The sequence below is a fragment of the Barbatula barbatula genome (assembly GCF_947034865.1).
Source record: "Barbatula barbatula genome assembly, chromosome: 16".
NCBI lineage: Eukaryota > Metazoa > Chordata > Actinopteri > Cypriniformes > Nemacheilidae > Barbatula > Barbatula barbatula.
In genome coordinates, this window is record NC_136779.1 from 7787169 (window position 1) to 7813159 (window position 25991).

At 36.9% G+C, this 25991-nt stretch overlaps 1 protein-coding gene across 1 annotated transcript; it reads right to left on the reverse strand.

Moving 5' to 3' along the window:
- Window positions 1-1066: 1066 nt before the first annotated feature.
- uts2r (urotensin 2 receptor) lies at window positions 1067-25885 on the reverse strand. The gene is made up of 3 exons (XM_079476404.1): window positions 25472-25885; window positions 23610-24701; window positions 1067-3832 (listed from the first exon to the last, which is right to left on the reverse strand). The coding sequence occupies exon 2, from the start codon at window positions 24697-24699 to the stop codon at window positions 23611-23613; it is 1089 nt and encodes a 362-aa protein (XP_079332530.1). The 5' UTR covers window positions 24700-24701; window positions 25472-25885; the 3' UTR covers window positions 1067-3832; window position 23610.
- Window positions 25886-25991: the final 106 nt, after the last annotated feature.

The following is a 25991-nucleotide window of genomic DNA, read 5'->3' on the forward strand; positions in this document are numbered from 1 at the left end:
ATGTCACCTTCTTTGACGTTTTGATACATAGCCCAGCGATATATTTGGGGTTTTGCCGCAGTGTGTTTTGTTTGGTCAAACTTCACCCTAAGTGATACTAAGTTTGTGGACCACCTAGATAGTTTTGTTTAATTTAGTTTTGCTGTGGTAAATAAACAAGAGATCTGGCATTGTGAAACTGAAAGCAGAATAATAAAATTGGGACAGTTGCTATAGTGAGTTATTTGTTTTCTATTATTTATTTTATCTCTCCAGTTGGAATAATGCATTCATCATGTACCCTGTAAATAGTAAAATGCATTTACATACAGTGCTTCATGGCATACCTTTACTTAAGAATTTCAGCAAGCCTTCTTCACATCAATGATATTAACCCTGCAAAAGTTACAAGAAATTACATAGCCGGTGAGAGTCAAAGATGCTATATCTTGCTTTTTGCAACAGGAGGGTACTAAAGTCAGCAGGAGGATTGGTTATACACAGGAAGAATTTACATTAAGTCATTTAGCAGACGCTTTTTTAATATCAGTAAGCTAGCAGTGGACTGTTGAGTGTAGGCCTACTGTTGATTTGCTACCATATATGTAATAAAATGTATATATTTAAAAAATGCCAGATTTGATTGAATAATTTGCATCACTGTATTGAATCAAATGAAAATATGGGGGTTGTGGAACAGTGACCTACAGGGAGCTGATTGCAAAGGCATTTTTTCTCATGTCCTTTAAGGCTTCTGTTAGTGCCTATTGTTGAAATAAAAGTATTGTCATTTGAAGAGTTCACAAATAAAATAGAAAAAATTTAAATAAAAAATTATGTCATACTCACTCTCAAATTGTTCTGATCCCTTATACATTTCTTTCTTATTTTCTGTTGAACACAAAATTATATATTTTGAACAACGTTGGTAACCAAACAATTCTGGGGCACCTTTGTAAGAATAAGTTAGAATAATTCATTTTTATTTTTTAAATAATTCTGCTAAAATATTTCTATTTTAAGAGCGTATTACTGTACAGAATTTGCCAGACACAGGACACCGTAAAAAAACAACACTAGAGATGTCGGGTTAACCAGATTTATTATGTTGTCACAAGGGCTGTTATTTCAACATTTAATTTCAGTGTTTTCAACACATATAATTATGCCATTATAAAAATAAGATGGTTTGAACCATTAAGTCACACAGTTTTACACTATAAATCAGCATACAGGAAATAAGCTCATAGCTGTTTACCTTTTAAACACTTTATTACTTTAACATACTTTTAAGGTCAAGCTTTGGATAAAAATGTGCAATAAATCAAAGAACAATCTGCAATACATGAATGTTAAAGAATGACTAATTATGTATTATTAACAATTTCAATGTCGGTTGACTAATAAATCAGAAGTCGAGAGTGGTAATACATTGAAACTTATAAGGTTCCTAAAGGCCCCTGCCATGAGATTCTGAGAATTAAACACAATATGTCATAATGACAGGACTTTACAAAGTTTTAATAAACTGGATAAATATAAGCAATGAAAAAAACATTCTTGCGTAGTGTTTAGCATACAAAATATCCAAATCTTACTACATTGCTAATGGGGTTCGTTTGTAACATGCATTTCAGGCAAACACGATTTTATTTGAATCATCTGTGGAAATAAAAAGGCATTGATAAAAAAATTGGCGCTCACATTTCCTCAGGCTGCCACAACAGTTAATGAGACGATTGTAAATATTACTGTAACTCATTATTGCTATTCTGCTGTGCATTGGTAGGCTTTTTTGTGAACAATCTTCTCATGACAGCATCTGCTGAAACATCTGGCTTATTAAGTGTCCTGTGAAGTCTGAATATAATCGCGGTTCATTGCAACACTGACATTTCTAAAACAAACACTTATAACCTGCAGCCATTTCAAAACACGCATATTTAAAACATCAAACTGGTCCAGTGTGACTGAATTTTCTTGCCTTTAACATGTTTTTGAAATAATTTTTAATGCAAAAGGAGTCATACTGAGCAAACTTTTACGAAAACATTTTTATTGAGTGCATGTACATTCACCAGCAAGCATCAATGAGCGTTTTAAATAAGCAACAGTCAAAATTCTAAAATTACATATAGACTTGAAACCGTGACAAATATAAAAAATACTCATCACTACTTAATTTTACAATAGCAAAACAACGATAGCATATAGATAAGCATAATAAGCATATATTTAAAAAATCATTATTTGCATTATTTTATGCATTCTTTGTTGCGTTTTCTGTCTCTGGCCATATATGCACAGGTAGCTTGAATGATTTGCACACCATTGAAATACATTTTCAAAAGCATGTCCATGGGAACGTTTTCATTTGAAATAAATTATCTTGTTACACAGCATGAAGCTTACTGTTTTAGTCGTTTTGGAACACATTTATTGTCTCTTGAGGTATGAAATTCAGCTTTGGAACTTTATCCTATAAAAGGCCGGTTGATTTATGTACTGAGTCTTTTTGTTAAAAGACGTGAAAATCTGTATTCTCATTTATTTTTATATTTCATGGAACATATGTTCATTCTTTTATTAGCTGACCTTTCATTAGCTTCCGTGTAAACATAGATGCAAGTAAAATTTTAAATAACATAGATGTACTAGTAACAGGCAATCCGCCCAAAACTTTTTAATAAAACTCTGTAATTAACTATTTAATTAATTATCTCTGTACAAAAAGAAAAGAGTTTACTCATCTGATCTGCATAATTCATTTTATCAAAGCAACACACACACTCCTAATGAGCATCCCTTTCCTATTTATCTTTAGTGTAAAGCAAATACAGACTCCGGCGAGTGCCATTTCACCATTATGCTTTGAAGATCAATTAAATATTCCTTGGAAGTTGAAGTTAGATCAGTCTGTGACGCTCATATTGTGCACACTGTGTGTATTCTGTAGGCGCTGTGTTTGTGCTGACCTTCCATCTTGATGGGCACGGAGTTAACAGCATCTAAAAGGACCGACCTGCTATCATAACTCATTAGAAGTCAAAGCCAGGCATCTTCCGCATTGTAGTCTTGAGAACACAGACCTCAGCTCAGTATAAAGTCAACAAAAGCCTTCAGTCCTTAGCCTGAGGTTCTGGGGAAACAGGATGGAGACAGAATCCTGAATTGATCAGACAGAATCCATTTGATAGCCCCGGGAAATGGAATACAGCGCTCACAAAAATAAAAACGTACTCCACCTTTCTATGGCAGTACATTGCCACTAAGAAGCCTACCATGAAAATCATCAGAATAGAGCGACATAAAGGTAAAATATAGCTAAAAGCATAAAGTAGAGCAAGAATCTTCATTAATACAAAAGTGAAAGATTTTGCGTAAGAATATGTCGTTCTTGTTTGGTGTGATCTTTTGCAAGAATTCATGTTCGGATGGATTCCAATGGCTGCTATTGCAGTTATTTTGAAGGAAATGACTTCAATCAAAGACACTTTGGGAAGTGTAGCTTAACGTTGTCTCATTTCTCTCTTTATCACCTTCGAAATTTGATTTGAAAAAGATGGCCATCGCATTTTACGATGTTCGCAGCAATGATTCAGAAGTGATGAACTGAGAGTTGTTTTTTACTCTAACAGTAAAAATCTTCTGTGATTGAATCTTAACAACGCGGTGCAGCATCCAGCCCCACATTGGTCAGTTAATGGGGCCATTTCTCATAGAAACTTTCCTGCAGCTTCTCTTGCCTGATCTGCTCCATCTTTTCTGTTCTCCTTCTTCTGCTTGATATTAGGGAGATACCAGCTGTCTTGGCCAACATTGCTTTTGTTGTAACCTAGACTGTCATCTTCCCCTGTAGGAGCAGCAAAAGAAAAACGGTTAATTTACAGTATGTAGTAGATCTGGCTGATGCCAGAAGTGCTCTTTGTCTGTCCATGCTAACAGAGCACTCTCCCATATGTACAGGCTTTGAACAGAAGAGAACAGTGTGTGACTGAGCGAAAAGAGTTTGGAAATGATTAAGCCGTGCACAGTGGCCAAGACTCTATCTGTTTTATCTAGCATTCATTTTACAATATTACCTATTACGGTAGTGCTGGATTACTAGAATGCACTGCCTAGGGTGTGATTCATAAAAGCATGATTTATGGATTCAGGATGCTAATATACTGTAATGTATGAAAGTCTTTTCTGCATTGTTTTACACCCCATGCAGTGAGAAGAGGGGGGGGGGTACTTTTACTTGGGTACAAGGAATAAAATAGAATCATGAAAAATATCTAGAAAGGTGCCCTATATATTTATGATTTTGATAATATTATAAAATTGGTAAATTTAATCTTTCTAATTGAGTCAAATAACACATTTATTAATTTAACTTTTATTTAAACTGTCAAAGAATTGTATTCTTGTGTGAAATTGTTATTGGCCACAATTATAGTTATTTGAGTATTTTATTGAAGTGTTTTAATGACAGTGATGTTAGAACCATTATTGACGATGAACCTGACAAAAGTGGGAACAAGGTCAATGATTAAAGATTAAAAAACATAGTCTTGAGTTGAACAATTTCAGATAACAAGTTGTATAATGTTGGGGTCAGGTTAACTTTTAAATATTTTTTAAACATCTGTTTTTCCTGCATTTTGTTTACAGTTTTGACATACATATTACACAGTACAAAAAAAGCAAATACTGTAGCTCCCATAATTTTCTCAATAATGAAACTTATAAAGTAGCTTGTAAAAATGACTCTGGCAGTCTTTTGCCGTCTATGATGTCCCTTAACAACCAACCATATGCGGTCAGTTTCCACAAGCCTTTCTTCCCCTCTTGTAACAATGAGTCTGAAGTCAAACTCCCTGTACCGTCTCTGATCACGCTCTTTACTACTGCCCATAAAGGTGCCGACACATACTGTAGGCCTACAGCAGCTGGTGTGCGCTGTGTCTTGTCATGACATGAGTTAAAATGTGGCACAGCCCTGACACTATCTGAAGGTGAGATATCGGCCTGCACTTTAAATAACTCTTAAATAACAGAGCAATAATAGAACGATATTTTCTCTTGCTCCAAAGATTGTCCAACCTAGTGAACTGAGAACCTGTTGGCCCTGTGATATCTGGATATTACTGCTGTGTTTAAATATTGCTGAAATGACATATGGCCATTGGGTTATGAATGGCATTTAAGCTGCATTATTAAACATGCATGCATTACTTCCCTGCCATGAGAACTCACGCGGAATATATAGCATTTACAATCTAGAATTTTTCTCCACATATTCAAATCACATCCCAGATAGCAAAGATATTATGGTTACACTTTATAGGACCACAAATACATCATTAACTACTTGCTCATTTACATGCTTATTGGTTGTATATTAGTATGTTTAAAGCACATATTAATGCTTTATTCTCCATTGCCTCTTAATCCTACTCAATACCTAAACATAAAAACAACCTTATACGCATTAATAAGGAGTTAATAGAGGCAAAAGTCATAGTTAATAGTTGAGAATTGGTCTCTATTCTGAAGTGTGACCGATATATACTGTATATTCTCAACATTAAATCAACTATCTATTATGTATTGTCATTTGCAAATACCAGTGCAGTGAATAGGTTTCTAACTGTGTGTGGCAGTCAATGGAAAAACTAATTATTATTGTGGGCAATGAGAGACGGGACAATTATCGGATTGCACAACCCTGGAGCCGTCAGAGGAATTATCACAGTGGGATTTCAGCAAAGTGACATCTGCCGCACAGACCAGCTGCGTGCCGACCTACCGTTCACAGATTAGCAGACAGATTGTTTACCCTGCCATAGACCACCAGCTGGTTAAATTCCATTACCTTTGGACTAGTATCCCAAAATCTCTAAGGTGCACCAACCAAAACCGATTCATAACTAAAACCAAACCTATTTTCATTACCAAAGCTGTTTTTAGTTTAATTCAATCGACAGACGTTTTCTTTGATAGGTTTGCTTTAATTAACTTGTCCGCTGATGTACTAAAGAAAATATTGTTTTCCAGAAGCGCCAAGCGCAGAAGGACCACATCATTATGTGCTAGCAGTCATTAGAAAAAAGACCAGAATAAACGAAGCCTGTGCTCATAATAAACACAATGACTGCATCAGGAGGATCAAGGTCTGAGCAGTCAACCAGACCAAGCAACAATCTCCTTACTGTGATGAGTAGGAAATAGAGAAGAGTGTCATCAATGGCTGAAAGAAAAAAAATCAATAAAGATTTAGATTTAGTGAAGCAACAAAGCACATCTGCCCTGTTAGCTTTTACAACTGCATCTTATAAGCAATGTTCTGAATTTGGAGTTAGTTCAAAAATTTGTACAATGGCGTATGTGCAATGTTTCACACTTTTTCGTTTTAAAATAAGTCAATCTTGTTGTTGGCTAATGCTATAAAAGCTTTTTCGGAACTGCCACAGTAAGTACACTTCCTATACGGACAATCCCTATTGGTCATAGGATTAAGTGTCTTGCTCCAGAGCATCATGGAGATAAAAGATCACTAAAGTCATGCTCTTATTTATAGATTCCCACCCCTTTGGATGCTACTAGTTATACACAGAGCAACTTCGATACATCCATGTGTTACCATTGCTCGATTTGCTGTTTCTTTTCTTTCTTTCTCTTTTTTAAGGGTTCTTCTACTGTACGTCCTTTCTGTATCATTAAAAAAGTATATTTTTATTTCAACTTTGGCTCCAGACCTATTCAGCTGTCACATTGATTAATTTCGCAATAATAATAACAAATGTACTTGTCGAATATAAGCATGGGAAAGTGGAAAAACTGTTAAGCGTAGAGAGACTGCTCTCCAGGATATTTTATTGTTTGTTCCAAAAGGGGGTGTTAGTCAGCTAAAGTTTGCCCTGAGGATAAGTCGCTTTGATTTAACCATCTTATTCAACTGTTTAGACATAACAGGGAATTAGAAAAAGAATCTGGGAAAAATGTGGAAATTTTTTTTAAATATTTTTCACCGGCAGGTAGCCTTTTCCATTCGATTGTTGTGCTAATGCATTGCACTAGTAAATCTATTGTGTTGTTTTTATTAAATCAAGCTTCTGAAAACCAAAATATGGTGTGGTTGGTGGAAATACCTCAAATGCTTTGTAAATCATATACTGTATGTGCTAACAGAGTCAGAGCACACGGAACATTCGCCACAATCAACTGCCGAAGGTGCCATGATTTTCCTTCTCTCTTCCCCCTTTCTCCTCTTATCAGCTCCGCTTCATCTATTGTGTGCCCTGAACAGTAATCCTGGCCAGTACACCCCTAAAGCATGCCAGCTGAATAACAGATTACTGCCAACAGGTTCTCATCACAATGCTTTCATTCGGAGGTTAGCAGGGAGGAAACATTTATTATGTGAAAAACTATTAAAATAATAAATCAAGTCCTCTGTGTTTTCTGCATGTGTATTAATAGAGGAAATTAGAATGCTGTCGTGTTAACTATGATATGTATTTAGCGTCCTCCCGACAGCATGTGACTGCCGGTGAAGTGCTTGTTCCACTTCACTTTGTTACGATACCTGGTTTCTCCCACCAGTTCCATCTCATTCTCATTTCAGTTCATACCAGCGGATTTCTTGCCCTGTGCTTGGCTCTTATCTGTGCATTGCAGGACACTTCTTTTCTCTGCTGTCCTCTGTAGTTAGGTTTCAAGACTAACCAGCATGTGTTGTTGTGTGATGTGTGTTATTTTGGAAGACACGGACACCTCTGGGATTACCTCGCTTGGTAACACTGTGCCTTTCAGTCACAATTCTAGTGTTTTATGGTTACCACATGAATGTGACATAGACTATCACGAGGACGACATTCCCCTCGCAGCATAGCAAATCTGTTTTCTAACTATCTGATGCGAAGTATTAAAGAAAATGATTAAGCAATAGTCAGCGTTTTATAGGATTAGCATATAATTCTCTCGTGGCACAAGAGGTTTTCTTTTTACTGGTTTACTCAAAGTATCCCCTCAAACCCACTGTGAAATTCTAAAAGTATAAACAATATCCACACAATAACACAAACAATAAACTGCATAACAGACAAATCAACATTCTAAAATAATACAGGAAAACACATGCAGCAAAATACTTTACTTGCTTTAGTTCATGCTTTGAGAAAGGAAATTAGCTTTCAAGTCTTTCTAAAAATAATTTATAACCTAATAAATAATAGCATACGCTATCGTGCACACAGTATACATCTCTTACTAAATTCTTTCGCGGAATTACATTTCCTGATATTGCAAGCAGACATTTTGCTGAGTGTTTTGCCACCCAGGAGGGCACGCTCCAGCGTGCTCACGTAGTAAAGTGGTAAAAATTTACATTTTTAATCATGTTTGTTATTGTGCATTCCAATAGACTATGCACGATCGCTTCTGTGTTTTGTCTCAGTCCGCTCAGCCACATCCGGCGCACGTAGCATCCATACGAAAATGACGTTCACTCAAGATGCACCTATAGATTAGTCAACGATGTAAATCAAATTATCCAAACACTTCATAATACACCGACAACCAAAAAGGGGAAAGCCTTCAAGCCATAAGTTTCAAGCTACATCCACAAATATGGAAAAACTACACTCTTTTACTTACTTGAGGCTTAATTACATGGGGCACTCAACAATGCTCAGGCGTATTACTGTCGGTTTACTGAAGTTTGAAAGTCTTGGTGAGAAATTACCTGCAGAAGTGTCTTACCTGGCTGAGATTTTAGCAAAACTACGGCATCACCCCGCATGCAGACTCTATAGTCTATAAATATAAACCAAACTGCAGTTGGGTTATTTTGATTAAGTACAACTAACTAACACCTGATAACATAATAAAAAACATGATTTTTGAAAAATCTTAAAAACAGAAGTTATCTGTTTTTGCTAATAAACTCTATAGTTGCAGCTATAAAGTATAGGCAAACCCTACTGTGTAGGAGGGGAAAAAATCCCATATTTCCTTTTTCTTTTAGCATCAAGGCACAAAATGCCCCCTCTATGTTGTTGAAAGGAAAAACTGCATTTGACCAATCTTGAAAGGATTATGGTAAAAAAGTGCCTGGGTTTTTCAAACACGTGCATCAAGTCTTACAACAACGATGTGTGATATGTAAAGGAAAGTTCTCTAGTTCTGATAGAGAATCCATCATGCATCAAACAAGTGAACCTGGGGCACTAATGTCTGATCCTTCTTTCTTCTGCTTTGTGACTCATTTACTCAATAAGCTCTATCTGTACAGCTGTACTGTCCTCACAAATACACACACACACGCACAAACACACGCATGCTACACACTAGTAGACATACAAACCCTGGAATTAGCAGCACACAATAACAAATACAGATCGTACACAAACTTCTCGGTCTGCAGAATTAGACCACCATGCTATTGGATGGAGTTTTTTGTTTCCGATCCTTCAGCACTTGTTTTCAGAATATTGTGAAATAATCTAATGAAATATGCAGATTTTAAATACAAGCCCTTCTCCGTCCATTTGATCCAAGAATTTGTCGAGTGGCCTTCGCAATTTGCATTTACATCTGAATGTCTTCTGTTTTATTTGTAAAATGCTGGAGAGAAATGCCGTCTCGCAAACGTTTCACGTACGTAAATGTACTAAAAAGTGTTGGTTTCTCCAAACAAGAAGGAAAAAGAGAGAGGCACTAATCACATTGCTTCAACAGGAGAGCATGCTGGAGGTATCTGACCGGTTAGTTAGAGGTGACACAGGGAGACAATGGTACTCAATACTGTTCAATCATGCTTAAGCAAGAGACTTAACCTCAACTTGCTCCAGGGAGACGGTCCTGGCAATTACACCATTTAGGTTGACCTGGATAAAAGACAGCTTGCAAGCACGGTTATAGGCATATTTGTCAATGACAATTATACCAGAATGACCAGCTGACAGGGACCTTTACCTTCCCTAGAGGAGGTGATGGGACATTGATGCAGTACTTGTGGAAATGCTTGTGGAAATATGGGGTGTTGCTTCACCCTTCCTTCCTTTATAAATTCCTGTGTTGAAAGTTTAAGAGCTTGAATTATTGTAGATCATAAATCTTTAATCCTTACCTTAAATAGTATTTTACTTTAAAGTGTCGTTTTGTGTATGCTTATTGTTGCCTTTTAAGGCAAAATGTTGAATACTTACTTATTTGTAAGTCACATGTATCTACTAAATAGATAAATGTAAATGTTGGAGCTGTAATAGTTTACATATCTCCTTGTAACTGCTGAACTAATGGATCTTAATTCAGTCTGGTATGAAGTCTCTGCAAACATTGACACTCCAGCTAAAGTATTTTGGGTCTTACTTTACAAAACATGCAAAATAAGAGGATAAAAGTGTACAGTAGCTTGTATTAATAAACTGCTTACATTTATAGGGGATTTGTCAATAGCTAAACAAAAAAAAAACCACAGTGTAAAGCTTTAACTTTAAGAAATTGTGTGTTGTAGACATGAATCTTACAGCCGTACCGTCGCATATTTTTCTGTCATCAAAGGATTGTAATTCTGTACCCCATGAGCAATAAAATGGGAAACATTGCACACTTTCATTACGTGCCACCCTTCAATAAGCTAGATCGACACCACAAAGTGAACTCGGCAAAACAAAGATGGGTTCAAACACAACATTTGACTATTTTGGAAAAGAGCTAGGACAGATCCCCGGGGGCAACTCTGCAAAGCCTTTATCAGAACTCACAAGGAGATGGAATCATACAATTAAATGCTGTTTGTCTTTTATCCAGGATCTACGTGTGGAAGAAATTAAGATCTCAAAGCAGCTTAACAGATGTTTTTCGACTTATTGTCAGGTTGTTTACTCCACTGTTGCACACATGTAGCAGCAAAGAACAACACATAATTCCCATTCAGGTTTAAGAAGTACGACAGTGTCACTGCATGACCGGAATCTCCTGTTGAGTACTTGGTATCCTTGGTAGCTAATGCTTGTCAGAAATAGCGCTGAACTTTTTCCCATTAGTGACTCCTCCATGGCATAATGTTTTAGGAGCGCAGGGGTTGGATACAAGCTTATCGGAACATGTGGACTTTAACATCTGAATAGATCACATGCAGTGTTTAAGCTTTTAGTACTCGGAGGAGACAAATGGATAACTCCATCATGCTCGGTGGTTGTCAAACAGCTTTGGACATTTATATCACCTTTGATATCTTTGTGATGTAATCGAAATAAATCCTAATAAGCCCAAGAGACCAGTCATTCGTGCCATTAAAATACTTCAGACCCCCTTTTTCGCTCACAGACCTAATGATTTGCTTGCACTGCAGGTTCTCCAAATGATTACCAAGGATCCAGGAAATAGAAGCCAGGTTATCTACATTTACAAAAAGAACACATCTGTGAATTGCTAACATTGCTAAACCAAAGGAGATAAAGGGGAAATGAATGGGAAGATTTTCCAACCACTGTTTATTAGAGATGTTCGGTAAGATGAGGCATGTGGCGACCTTCATCATTACAACCTGCCACTGACATTCCAGAACTAAGGTTGGTAAAGACAAAGCCTGGATTGTTCACATTTGCCAGACATTTAATCAAAGCGACTCACAATGCATTTAAACTACATATCTTTTCATTAGTATGTGTGTTTCTGTTTTCTGTTTATAAAGCAATTTTTCCTACTATGGAAGTCAATGGTGGCCAAAAACTGTTTGATTTACAAGCATTCTTCCAAATACAGTCCTCTGTGTTTATCAGAATAAAGACATTTATACAGATTTGGAACAACGTGAGGGTGAGTAAATGAAGGCAGAATTTTCATTTTTGGGTGAACTTTAATGACAACATAAAGCTGGACAATGCAGACTCTTGTTGTCTAATGTTCTGAATAATTTGCCCAGTTGATTCACTTCACATGTTCTTCACAGGCGTTCTTTAGATATAAATAAACCAGATGCTTTAAAACCAAATTCGTCAGTGTGTATACATGTTCTGAAAGTTCTTTGTGAGTACGTCCTATCATCAGTGCAAATTGTGGGCTAACGTACTGTAAGTACAAACATTTTAGTCATTCTCCTTGAAATCTATAATAAAGAGGTTTCTGAACTGTGCTATTGTTTTTTTATAACGTACCTTAACAGTGAAGTTTCATTAAAAATTCTGCTGAAAATACAGATTTCTAAATCCCTCCAGCAACTATTAAAGAATAAAAATGTATCTTCGGCATTCAAGACAGGAGTTCAGCAAGAAGGGACATTTTACACTCCATAAAGAGACTAAAACCATTGGTTATTAAATGCTATTGAGTTTTGTTTTGCTCAACAGAGGTGTGTTGGCCGTCTGCCTTTTGCCATAGGAATTCAGGCAAGAGAGTATCAAAGTTATGAAAAATCCGTAACCATCTCAGTTTCCAACTACTCAACAGATTTTAACAAGCTTTGCATCTGTCATGCACATAATCACATACGGTATATTCTCAGCCAGCAGAAAATCATATAATGTTATGGCAGCATTTTTATTTACATGTTTTAAATTTACCGGGGTTAAATCTGGAAGCGTCTTTTGTGATTATTGTCTAATGTAGGATCTCTGGAGGGCTGCTTGAGTAATCTAATCTACCACACCTCATAATATTACACTTTCCTATTACTTGGACGGTCTAGCATCTAACTGCCGTGTCTTAAGCATTAGTGTTTCGGGCTCTCACCCAAATAATTGGGAAATATAGTGGCTGCAGATGATTTCAAAATGAGGTAGTAATCCAACTATATCCAGATGTCATCTGGTTTTATATCAATGCTGGGTTATCAACTGGTCTATTTGTTCTTCATTATGGTTAAGGTTCACTATAATCCAGACAAAACTCTTTCACTGGGTGTTGTGGGTCGTTGTGTGGCTTTGGGACCGCGTTGTGAAGGGCAAGTGATTATTAGGATTATGAACATATAGGTGACAGTTAGATGTGAATTAGCCCTGTGGTCGTGCGAAGAGCAACTCTCAGGGGAACATGACATAAGCCTGCAATATGATCAGTGCCAGGGGGCACAAGGAGCACATTCCCTTATGAAGCAGCTTTAGGTCACTTTGCTCTGCAAGGTCATACTGAAGATTATGTATAGAAAAACTCTTTCACTAAATATTTGATATCTTATTTGCAGAATGAAACGCCATGAATCAATATCTGTCAATCAATGTCTTAAGACCTCATTACATGGCCATTTCAATAAATTGAGGTAATATTTCTCCTTTATTGGACATTGTGTATGAGTGAAAGATACAGTTATTTGATAAATGAGATCACAGACTGCATGCAAAGACGTTGTAAAAGAAGAGAAAATTGCTAAATGTGTAGCATGGGTTTGATTTACTCTAACTCACATCACATTTAATTTTAACTTGCATTTTATTAAACATGTAAAACAAGCAAAGCATAATTTAAAGGGATAGTTGAAAATTCTGTCATTATTTTACCCTCTCGTCATTTCAAAATTGTACTGTTTATTTTGAAGAATGTTGGTATCCGAACAACGGACGTACCCATTGGCTTAAATTTCCTTTCAAAAGAAATGAATGCCGCCCTTGTTTGGTTACCAACAATCTTCAATATCCTCTTTTGTGTTCCGCAGGAGAATGAAAGTCATTCAGGTTTAAAATGACAAGAGGGTGAGTAAATGATGACAGAGTTTTAATTTTTGGGTAAACTGTAAGCAGTCATGGCCAACTTTAATTTTTTAAAGGAATCCGAAAAGTATAAATATCCAAGAATCAGACGTTGTTAAAATAGTTTCAGATGCTATAAAACATTTCACAATGCCGGATGCTTTGTAAATGCCGGAGGTGTCACACGACTGATTGGTGTCCAGTTAAATCTTGTTTGCATGATGCACATCTACTGATCCATGAGGATATAAGGAAGTATAAAAAATTTGATAATTCTTAACAAGCTTGATTGTATGCAATGTGAGAGATCTAACGGGAAGTAGTTACAGTTCGTATTGTTTATTCATATTTCCTCCTCCATGACTATCCCTTTAGATTCATCATGCAAATTACTATTTGGTAACATCACAGAACACCGTTGCCTCTAGGTGCAGCAAATAATCTCTTCTGCCCTGAGATTATCGATTTAGAGGTTAAATGAGTTGAACAGAACATAGTTTTTATTTTATTCACGGGCAGCATGAAAGCATTTTTCCATTTCTCCTTCAAGGCCAATCTATACTATGTGTAAACCGCAAACACATCCACATGTTGCATGTTCTGTGAGTCGCCTACATATAAATGAAGATTAAGGTCTCCAATATCTTACACTTTGCACATTGCGGTTGAATAGGACGCAATTATAGGAACCAATTATCTTCATGTACCTTTCATTCAAATCCTGCTAAGATTGTACCGATGTTCTCCTAGAGCTTAAATGAACACTTAAACCAATGATTTGTTCATTTGGCCATTTTACAGCGAACAGTTTTGATAAGTTAACTATGGAGAACACAATCACAGCATAATTTTGTCCAATTCAGCATCTTATGCTTCCTTAACTCATGGTATCACACAGGGTTCAAAAGGCCACAGCTTGCGTAAGCGGTTTTTTTCTTGCATCAAGACCATTCATCATCCCTGGATTCCTGCAGACTTAATAGCTTTAGCACCTGAGAGAATACCCGCTGGGTTAATGCCCTCTTTCTAGCGCTTGCAAAAACAAAGGCACTCAACACCTGGATCCAGTGGGGAGTTATAACTTTCCTAAGAGATGTCTTGACCTATCCTGTGTTTCCTGCACCGGGATTGCACTGCGGCATCATTGCAAAGTTTCTGCTCGCCCTGTACACTTCACATAAATGATAGACCACCCGGCAGATCCTCTAAGCTAAGCCCTTTAAGAACTCGCTGTCTATTCACAAAACAAGCTGATCAGTAGGAAAAGAGAAACTCACAGCATGGGCCACCGAGATAGGAATATGGTACAAGGTGTGAATGTGCCATTACCCATTGGTTGAATTTCAAAATAATCCCTAGGAATTTACCAAGTGGATCCCCAAGTGCAATAAACATCCTTTGAGGTTATTTAAAATTTGTTTATTTTTTACATACTGTAATACCTCATGTTCAATTTTCACACTCTGAGCACTCACGCAAATAAGCGTTCAGAGAAGTTATCTGCCTCTGTAATAGCCTTAGGATTTGTAAACGGTGGAGTCAGGGGGGTAAACTGCACCTGTAAATAATTCTGTGTGATTCGGTTAGTTTACATCAGGTTTTAGAGACAGGACGTGTGGTTGATCGCTTTGGTCGCATGGGGGCGGGGTTAAATTAGATAAAGATTATGTGGGTAAAACAGCGGGGTCGGAGGAAATCAATGGCCCAATCTGGTGGAAAATGGCTGATATAATTAACAGCACCTTTAAGGTCAAACGCAAGGGTACATTTATTTTCGTATTCCCCTCTGGGAAACAAGTGTCACAATAAACTAATCCAAAGGTTGCAAAAGTTCCCAGCTAAACTTTGTGACTTAAAGGAGAAAGTTGACAGAGAAAGTTCCGGTGACTTAAGGGACACCGGAATATAGAAATGACAGCATTCCTTGTTTTTTATTATATTGAAGACTATTGCATGCAAATGCAGGTCAGTGCACTGTCCTTGTGTATAAATGTATCCTTGAACAACTTGGAAATGTGTCATTCGAACAAATCACACATCAAAATACATTTCACTGCTCAGAATGTGTGTTTTAAATCCCTTACATGTATAAGGATAATAGAATACATAAAGCTGGGGTTCAGTTGACCCTGTGATCCAGTCTCTCATTCAGTGTTTCACAAGGTATTGGGAAACTCACACATCTTAGCTAACAAAATAGACTCTTTCACTGTTGCTGTAGCAAATGGCATGCCAGGCTGAGAAAACCCTTGGATAAAAAAAACTTACAGAAGTAAAGCTGCATTTTCTACAATACATAACTAAATCTCATAAATGATAAATCTTCAAATATATGCTTATATAAAAAATATAAAACAGTGGGTTTCAAACTGTGGCTCGTGGCTTCAAGATGGACCGGGGGGATTGTAAGACCACCAACCAGAATTAATGTTCCAGTATTGTGTTATTGAATATTTTTTGTTTAATTAAGATTCCAAGTTTAAGACATTATTTACCCACCATCTTGTCATATCAAACCTTTATTGCCTTCGCAGAAGACAAAAGAAGAATGTTGGTAACCGTCACCCATTCACTGGTTTTATGTCCATACAGTAGAAGGGAATAGATGCCGGCGCTGTGTGGTTACCAACTTTCGTCAAAATATCATTTCTTGTGTTTGCAGATGACAGAAAGTCATACAGGTTTGAAATGACACGTCTTTAAAATAACTTAAGTACTAACTTATAAAATAACTTTAAACATTTAAGGATAATGAAACAGAGGTCAGCAAGCTTGCTAGAATAAAGAAATAAAGCTTACTATACTACACATTCTGTGGAAAAATACCTAGCTAGTTTAATGATAAACACATCAATGAATATTCCAGGGTGTGTTCACAAGAATGTCCAGAATGAGAAACAAACTGTACAAAAATTAGAAAAATTATACAAATTGCATGATTTTTGCTACTCCCATCATAAATACATACTTAAGTGAAAGTTGTTCTAAATATTTGGAACAAAAATCAAACTTCTAGTTGGGAGAACAGAATTTAAACTGTTTTGAAGCTCAGTCACAGATTATATGTCCACAGTTCACATTGTGTGATAATACTGTAGTGTATAATCCTCATAACCCGCAGCATGTCATATACTATATTCAAATACATTGCATTTACATGTTTTCAGTTAAAGACGTTCATTGTTCAATCTGGTAGTGTCCTCAGTGATTATTATCTAATGTGGGATGTCTGTTTAACATTGAAACCTCTGTTTGTATACGCATTCATAGAAACAGCACGACTTGTGAAAACATTTTGGAACTTAATCTCGAATGTTGTGATTCACATCTGCTCATTATTCCTCAAACATCTGCTGGTAATTCAGACTCCTCATCAATTGAAGGCCAAGAACATGTCTTTAATCAGACTATTATATTACATTACAAATTATGTTCGATTTCATAAATGTGACAAATCAAGGGGAATATTGTTTTATGATGGTGCTAGATTTACTGTAACAATAAACAATATTTGTTGATCAGTCGGAAGGTCTGTGAAGATGGTCTTAATATTTTCTTTTCAGAATTTTCCTTATTCATTTTATGTTTATGTTTTAAAACGGATTAAAAGGCAGATTTATAAGCCAGAGAGGAATTCCCAAACTTTATCAGCACATAAAAAGTGCATTAAAACCATAAAAACACACATACTTGCTTAATTTTATAAAAACAAAATCATTGTAAATGTCTTTGTCTAGCTCTAATCTCCCCTGTTCTATTTCTGTGCTCAATGTCCATCAAGATAAATCTTAATTATTAAAGCCCATATTAATGGGTCTCTCTGACCCCTATTCCCCCTGTGTTGATTTTTGTAATCCATGTTCTCTCATCTGTCTCTTGCCGTTGTAACGCCCTTCTCTCACAGACTTAGCCATGCTCTAAAGAACATTCCTAAGTTAACCATGAGGCCAAGTGCAAAACCTCTGTGTTCAGTGACAAAATGCTTTTTATCAGCGCGGTAAAAACACCAACGAGTCCTTGTGCCAAAGATGTAGCTTTAGTTTTTAAAGGGACAGTTCACCAGAAAGACAATTTTGACACAATTTACTTCTTGTATGGAACACAAATTGAATAATAATGAATGTTCAAACTTTTGCTTTAAAATGCACCATGGATGTTTCTAGTCCTCATCTTAACTGAATTACAAAGTAGCAGTTGTCTTACTTAATACAAGTTTGAAATGATAAGTAAATTTTTAGGTGAACCGTGCCTTTAAATGCATTGAAGGGATTCTCTTATAGTGTCAATATTATGTCAAACGATATAAGCTTTTGGGTTTTATAAGATCACATACGGTTCTGCATAATAACTTAAAACGTTCCTTTTAAGTTTCCATGGCTTTTATTTGATAAATGAAACACCCTTCGCATTATTCAGACAGTCAAACACACTGTAATATATCTTCTTAGTGAGAGTTATCACTTATCCCATAACATGCAAGTTAAAAAAAAGAGCAAAAGTACCACCGAAAGGACATCAATCACAAAGTTGTTGTATAGCTGTTTTACGGTGCCAAAGACATTAGCAGAAAATCCAAAGCTCTCGTGTAAACTTCTCAGGGTACTATTATGAACCTCAGAATGATCAAGAGAATATATCTTAAATGGAAATAAAGGAATAAACATCTAATATATAAAAAGCTGTTTTTGCCGTTGCATAACAACAGTATTTTCCAGTGTGTGGACAAGGAGAGACTTAAAGGGTTATGGGAAGGAGCTGATCATTTTGGCACAGCGTTCAGGGTTTCCGGTATGTTTGACAGGATAACGGCTGAGGAGATCTGCACTGCGCTGATTACTTCATAGAATCATTAGTGCAGATGTGTGCATTAAAACTAGCTGGGTGCTGGGTGAGTGATGGCCGTGTCAACGCTCTGTAATGGCTTGACCTTGCATGAGCCCGTTCACCTTGCAAGATGGATTCAGCACAAGATGACAAAGGTTCGTTGGGTTTCTCTCGGGATATATGAGAGAAAGCCACATTTACCACTGTCCTCTTCAAGGGGAAATCTGGGTAGATTTACGATGCTCGGGTCGATGGGAAAACAGAATGAATCTATGGCCCAGTAACTAGTAATCAATAGTATATCACATGATCCTACCCAGAGCACCTGATGTATTGCATAATTAATAGAGAACAATGGATTTTTCACAAGCGTTCACAAATAGGTGTGAGTTAAGATGACTTGCGTAACCAGGGTCAAGGGAAAGGTTTTCACAAGCGCGTACACAAATGCAAAAAGCCCTGTAAACTCAGCAAGCTATCCCGGGTCATTCAGTAGCCGGCTTCTGTTTAAAAATTCTGCATGAACCTGTTTTATGATTCATTTCCATTACCTCTTAACCTCACACCATCTAGAGAGTGCCACATCACATTGACTTGGAGCAAAGCGTACAGATTCTTGAAAAAAAAACGCCAGCACTTGAAGGTAAATCACAGGCTTGTATGATGCATAGTGTATTTGAAAAGTTTGACTCAAATGTTCCCTCTGTCAAATTGTCCCTAACAGTCGCCGCAGATTTCTCTGCAAGACTCCACATCCTTTTCCCTGGGCTTTCCAAGTGCTGATTCTCATTATTTCAACCTGTTTTCCTGCTGTTGTTTTTTCCTGTTACAGCTGTGGCACAAAATACACGTGCTGGTAAACTGGTATCCTGAATTCCTCTTATGCAAATGTAAACCTGTCTCCATTGGACGTTGCATCACTCATCAATGTTCTCTAAACCTCTTCAGCTGTTATCGCTGGCGCTGCATGAAAGCTCTCAGCAGATTTTCACAGAATTCAAAGACCTGTCTAGTTCTGCACATCCCGTGGTTCTTCGCATTTTCGTTTTTCATTAAATAGTTTGGCTAATGTGGTAATATGATTTTAGCTACAAGTGAATCTTCGTTTAACACATTTTCTACATCTAAAGCATTTGGCACATTTTCCCTCACAGCCAAGGCAGAAAATGAGTCGAGGTACAGTAAGTGTACAGATTCTGTGCAGGGCTAGATACTTTGATTTATAAATCAATTAATCCGTAATTGGCAGCCACTCTTGATCAAGCTTTGCCAGGGATACTTTTTTATAGTGTTTGAAGATCGTGTGTGCCATTCTTCTTTTGTATTAAAAGATCACATAACAGTTCATCATTCTGCAACTGTTCTGCCAAGAGTCTCATTCAAGGCTCAAGATGATCTGGAAAAGGTCTTGGAACATATGAGATGTATTGATTTGGATCCTTATAGGATCAGAACCAGATGAAACAACCCACCGTCTAGACAAGCAAGGTCTAGTGACAGAAAATGTGGGTTTCCAGGTATTAAATAAAATAGTCATTTTTTTTAAATAAACGCTAACAACGTTATTGATGTTTCAGGAACACCTATTCAGTTCACATACTAACTTTTTCATTTGAATGTGAAATGTGACTCAATCCTTAGTCAGTTCCTAGGCCTCGGGTGAAATAGAATGTGGATGCAAATCCGGGTAAATGCATACTATCATCATTAAGTTAGATAAAATATGCAAAGACAATGATAAGAAACAGTTACCAATTCTAAATATAGATGTTGATCTGTGGCCAAATGTCATGAAAAAGTTGTGTACGTATTTACATACATGATATATAATGACTTCTAAATCAAATACAAAAAAAACCTACATGTGTAATTGAAAGAATTGTCGAAAACATTCAAGGCTGTAGATATCAGTAATGAATTGAAATGTTTTTGTCACCTGTCTATTATTAGCAATCAAACACCGTGTCAGTGTCAATGGTGGTGAATCGATATTTAAAGCTCGGGGGAAGAGCAATCATTACATGTAATGTTGATTTAGTATCTTCAGCAAACAGAGACATTGTAGGATTGTGTACACCCGAGGCTTCTGCAGAGGACTGGTTATTTTTAGAGCTAAAGGGACACAGAGGTCTTCCTCCTGGCAATGTCCATCACTTCCTAAACGTGGATTATGTGGCCCACTAAAGGCAGATAATCAAAAACCACTTAAGAGCTTTACAAATCTGTATATCTGACTTTTGTCCGCTGACTGATTTCCTCTCTCACTTGTGCTGAAACATAAGGCAATGGAAGCTTTGGGGGAAAATCTATGGAATTTAGAAGTCATTATATTGAAATCATGCCAGTGATGTCATTGGATGTTTGATACATCCTTAAATTGATTGACCTTTTAGACCAGAAAACTAGTTAAATACAAAAAATAAAAATAATAGATGAGCTGTTTCTTTTTACTGTCATTCTACAAATATCAACATTCATAGACGTTTTTTATGAACAGTGCTAGGAAACATTAATATAGTTTTACTCAGTTTATGTTCTGTAGTGAGGTAGGCGGGACGAGAGCCAGGATTCGAGGCCGATTACGAGCGTCAGCTGTATGTGCACCGGTCTCGTATCAGGGAGGAGATTGGGAGCATAAGAGGACAAGCGACCGGACCGTCAGTGAGAGAGGACCAGGCCTGGACTTTATGTTGTGGCTTGTGTGTATCTATTTACATTTGATTTGATTAATTAAAAGTTATTTTATGTTCGCTGGTTCCCGTCTCCTTCCTTCCCCTTTATGGATCTTTGTTACATGTTCATTGTAAAAAAAATTGCGAGGGATTGAAACTTTATTTTGTCAATGTCTTTACATTACTTCAACTGATCAAAATAAGTTGAACTTAAATGTGTTGTTATAAGTTGCATCAACTCAATCACTTGCCAAAACGTTAAAACAAGTTACAACTAAAGTAAAAAAAACAATTTCAGTGAAACTTTATAGACACCTTTTCTGTTAGTAAACACTGTTATACGTTTTTGTGGGCGATTTTGTAGGTGGAGGCTTTGTAGGTGGAGGCAGAAAGATCCCTCTGACCACGTTGCTAACGGTAGGTAGCACATTTTGTTTGTTTTCCTTTTGACAATGACTAGAAACGATTTTATACAATTTTAACATGTAAGGTCACTGACTGTCTAGGACCGCGATTGTGTTAGAAAAAGTCAAGGAACCTGGCCGACCTATACGTGCTCACTCAATGGTTTCAGGGACGAACTGCCAGGATTGCTTTCAATTTAGTGGCCTGACATCTACACTGACCAGACAGAGGAACCAAGCATGTATAGTAAAGATAAACTGAGGGCGTATACAACGTAGATGCCTGCGTGTACTAACAGTGGCAAATGTTAGCAAATGCATTAACTTGAACACAAACCTAACACATAACATGAGCTTTCTCACTGTTCCCTCTCCCTTTATACTAATGCACTCGGACAGCTAAAGAAAAATAGATGACTAACAGTTTCCTTTGTTAGTTTCTGGCCGATGGTTAACTGCTTGTTGTATAACTAACAAAGTTAGTTATCATGACCTATGCGTTCAAACGTTTACTGCTACGTGAAAAACAACCTACCTTGTTGATACCCAGTTTTTTATATGGTCGGTGTATGTGAGATAGTGTTAGACACATATCTATATGTCACCAACAAAATACGATTGTGGCACTAAACGACACAACAAGATTATATTTTAAACTCCTTATGTAGCAGAATCTGAGCTGGTTTGTATTTGCCGCCTACTGTTTTACCTCTGTTTTTCCTCCAGCTAATGCCTTGACGTAAGCGTTACGTCGGCGCAAAAGGGTTTAAACAAGTTTAGATTTTTGGACTTGTGAATTCATAGAAACTTTTCTAGCGTTAGTATAGTATTTTATAGTAATCAATATGAGATATCATCTATGGTTACATTTTTTAACCTGTTGTAGTTTTGAGAGTACATTATACAAATGAAAATAATTTACCTATTTGATCGAAAGGCAAAATGTAAATAATTCACACTAAAACATACAAACATACATTGGTTATGTGTCTTCCTAATGAAAATAATATAATATAATATAATATAATATAATATAATATAATATAATATAATATAATATAATATAATATAATATAATATAATATAATATAATATAATATAATATAATATAATATAATATAATATAATATAATATAATATAATATAATATAATATAATGAAAATAATATAATGAAAATAATATAATATAATATAATATGTTGCTTTTAAATATTGTTATATTTAGGGAAAATCACTATTCTCTCTAATCACCATCAATGCAGGCCTCCGTTATCATGTAGATCATTTGTGAAGGTAGCAGTTGTGCTGATTGGAGAGTGCTTTGCTGGCGAGATCGAATCAGTGAGACTTAATTGTCATATGGCCTATTTTAAGCATCAGCAGTTGCACTATGACCAAGCATTTATAAAGTAATTACCCTATTGAGACACAAATGATTTCACAGTTCTGTTTCTAATGAAATTGCTTTTTTAAAGTCTGATCTTCTTAAATATATTTGAGTTCTTTAGCTCTTTTAGGCAATGCATGTATTTTTCTGTATACACCTGTGATGAATGCAGGATTGTCACGCAATTGAAAGAAATGTCAACTGTCAAGAGCTTGGCTCAAAAACATATTCTGGTAATGGTGCTTATTACTAGCAGTACAATTCATCTTTCTCTAGGCTGTCTAGCTGTCTTAAACCTACACCTTTCCTTTAACGGCCCTCTTACATTTGTCCAGCCATATGTATGTGTTTGAATGACAAGACACCAATAAAATAAATAAACAATAATAAAGTATTTTTTTATGCATTTCAATTCATATCTGTAGTCCTGAATTAAAACTCAGATCTACAGACAGCAAAACTAAAACAGTCCGGCCTGGTCTTATTCAAAACAGATTTTACTTAAAAGGACTTACAGAAGGATGAACGTAAACCTGGGAATATTTGGTTTTATTTAATCGTATCTTTGTCTTAAACATGGAATCAGACTGTCGGTAAGATAACACCCAGGGGAAGCACGTGCACAGATGAAGGAACTGAAGGCCGGAGGAAAAGGGCAATGACCTACCTCAAAGGCAGCTGTTATTTGCGCGAGACGTGTGCGCGAGCACAAAGCTCTCCGTGCACTGCTGACTGCTGGAGGACAGGGAGCGACGGGGTGACCGCTGGAAGCGGTTTCGCCGGTTGAGGTAGCTGCCAGCTGTCCACGTCCTCTGTCTCTTCCGGATATACTCCTTGTAGTTCTTTGTAAGCAGGGTGTAGAGAAACGGATTGATGCAACTGTTACTGTATGTCAGACAAGTGGTCAGATAGTTGATGTTTCGCTTGGCCTTAGTTGAGAGAGCCAATGCAGGCTGGAACTGACCCAGAAGCTGCCAGATCCAGAAAGGTAGGAAGCAGGCCCAAAAGAGGAGCACGATGGTGAAAATTAGATATAGAACCTTTTGGTTTGGGAGCTTCTTGGTCTGCTTGAACGTCTCGGTTTGCGAGATCCAGTAAGTGCGTGCCAGGCGTATGTACAGGTAGCCGATTATCACCCCTGGAGCCACGATGCTGGTGCCAAAGAGAAAAGAGATGTAGATTTTATAGGAGAGCGGGGTCAGTGTGGGTTGACACATGGGTTTGGAGCTCTCAGTCATTAGCTGTACACCAATGATCATGGGTAAGGTGAGAATCAATGAGGCCGTCCACACCAGCAGGGCTATTGCCTTTCGATAGCTTTTGGAACGTTTAACAGTATCCAGAGGTTTGAGAACGGCAAAATAACGTTCTGTGCTCATGACAGTCAGTGTGAAAATGCTGGCGTGCATGGTGAGAAAGTCCATACTAATAAGGATTCGACACCCGGCATCGCCAAAGTACCATCCTTTTAGGAAATGTGTGCACACCACAAATGGAATAGTGAGGAGGTAAAGGAGATCTGCCAGAGCCAGGTTGATGATGTAGATGTACATAGAGGCGGCCGACCGCATTGAGTGACACATGACCACAAGCGTGTAGATGTTTCCAGACACGCCCACCAGACACATCAACGACAGGATGGTGCCAATGGTGAAGGTGGCAGCCATATTTTCAGTCGAAGCTTCGACTGGGGTCTCGGTAACGTTGGAAACCTTCTCCATCATCGCCACTATGGGCTCCATTGACACAGTGGTCATCTCTACACAAGAATTCAATTAAAGGTGTTAAAAGCGGTGACAACGTTGCAGATGAGAAAACACTACAAGCTTATCGTGGATGTCCATCCAAAACCTTGGAATGTCCGAATCCGCTGATTTTCAGAAAATGTAAAAAACACTGTTGTTTTTTAATGACTAAATACCGTTGTCAAAGTTGACCAGCACTTTTAAGTGCTTAGAAACTTGCAAAGCCCAGTGACAAACATAAAGGGTGACTAATACTAATCAAATTTATGGCAAAAGGTTTTAGAAGGACAGCAGCGTTATGTTATTGTAAATTACTTATTTTCTTTGACTACTTAAAATATACAAATATATAATTAAAACACATAAATACTGTACAAATAAGGTATTAAACATTTTTATTTAAATGTACTTAATATTTCAAATTGTCAAATATTTAAAAGAATTCAACAATTTTGAAAAAAGTATTATCGTTAACTTTTTTTAATTCATATTTTGTGTTAATTTAAAAAACTTCAAAAATAAAAAATTTGGTGCGATGTAACAGAAATCACACCTATTATAAGTGTTCAACATAGCACAGCAATCATAGATTAACTTTCTCTTTCAAAGTCACCTTTTGATAAGCTATTTATATCACATTAGCAATGCTTTTGCATCAAGGCAAATGTTGTATATTTTAATCCAGACGCTGCATTGATTAAACATTTTTATCTACCACAAGACATTTCAAACAAGTGACCTCCAGACTCAAATGAAATGTCACATAGGAAAAATTATGTTTTACCTTGATTCAATTCCTCAGACACTGGTTGCTCTACGCAGAGAGAGGTTTAGCATTTATAATAAGTCCAACACATGGTTCCGTCTCAGAGTTTACACACAAATCAAACAATTCCGGTACACAGAAAAGAGTCGTGCCGCTTGTCAATAAGAAAATCTAACGAAACGTTCAAAATAAATCACCGACAGGTGCTTCATCCATGTAGGAAAAACTTCTGGTTTTCTTCAGAAGAACACTCATTATATCTCAGATCTGAGAATCGGATATTAGAAATCCTTTACCGGTTCACACCAAAGAAAAAAAAGTGATACAAAGGAAGAAAAAGAACACAATCCCCAAGAAGGCAATGACTTTGAGCTATACAGCTGGATTTTGAAGCCCTCTCCTCCACTGACAGAACGCGTGCCTGCGAGGGGTAAGGAGAGAGAACTCGCACATTAGAACGGAGTGGGTGGGGAGAAGAGGCAAAGGGGAATGGCACGGAAAAGACGGCAGTGATTGGTTGGGGGGTTTGTGAGGAGGC

Excerpts from the sequence above, each read along its gene's own strand:
- uts2r (XM_079476404.1), bottom strand. The coding sequence starts at position 24,699 with ATGACCACTGTGTCAATGGAGCCCATAGTGGCGATGATGGAGAAGGTT.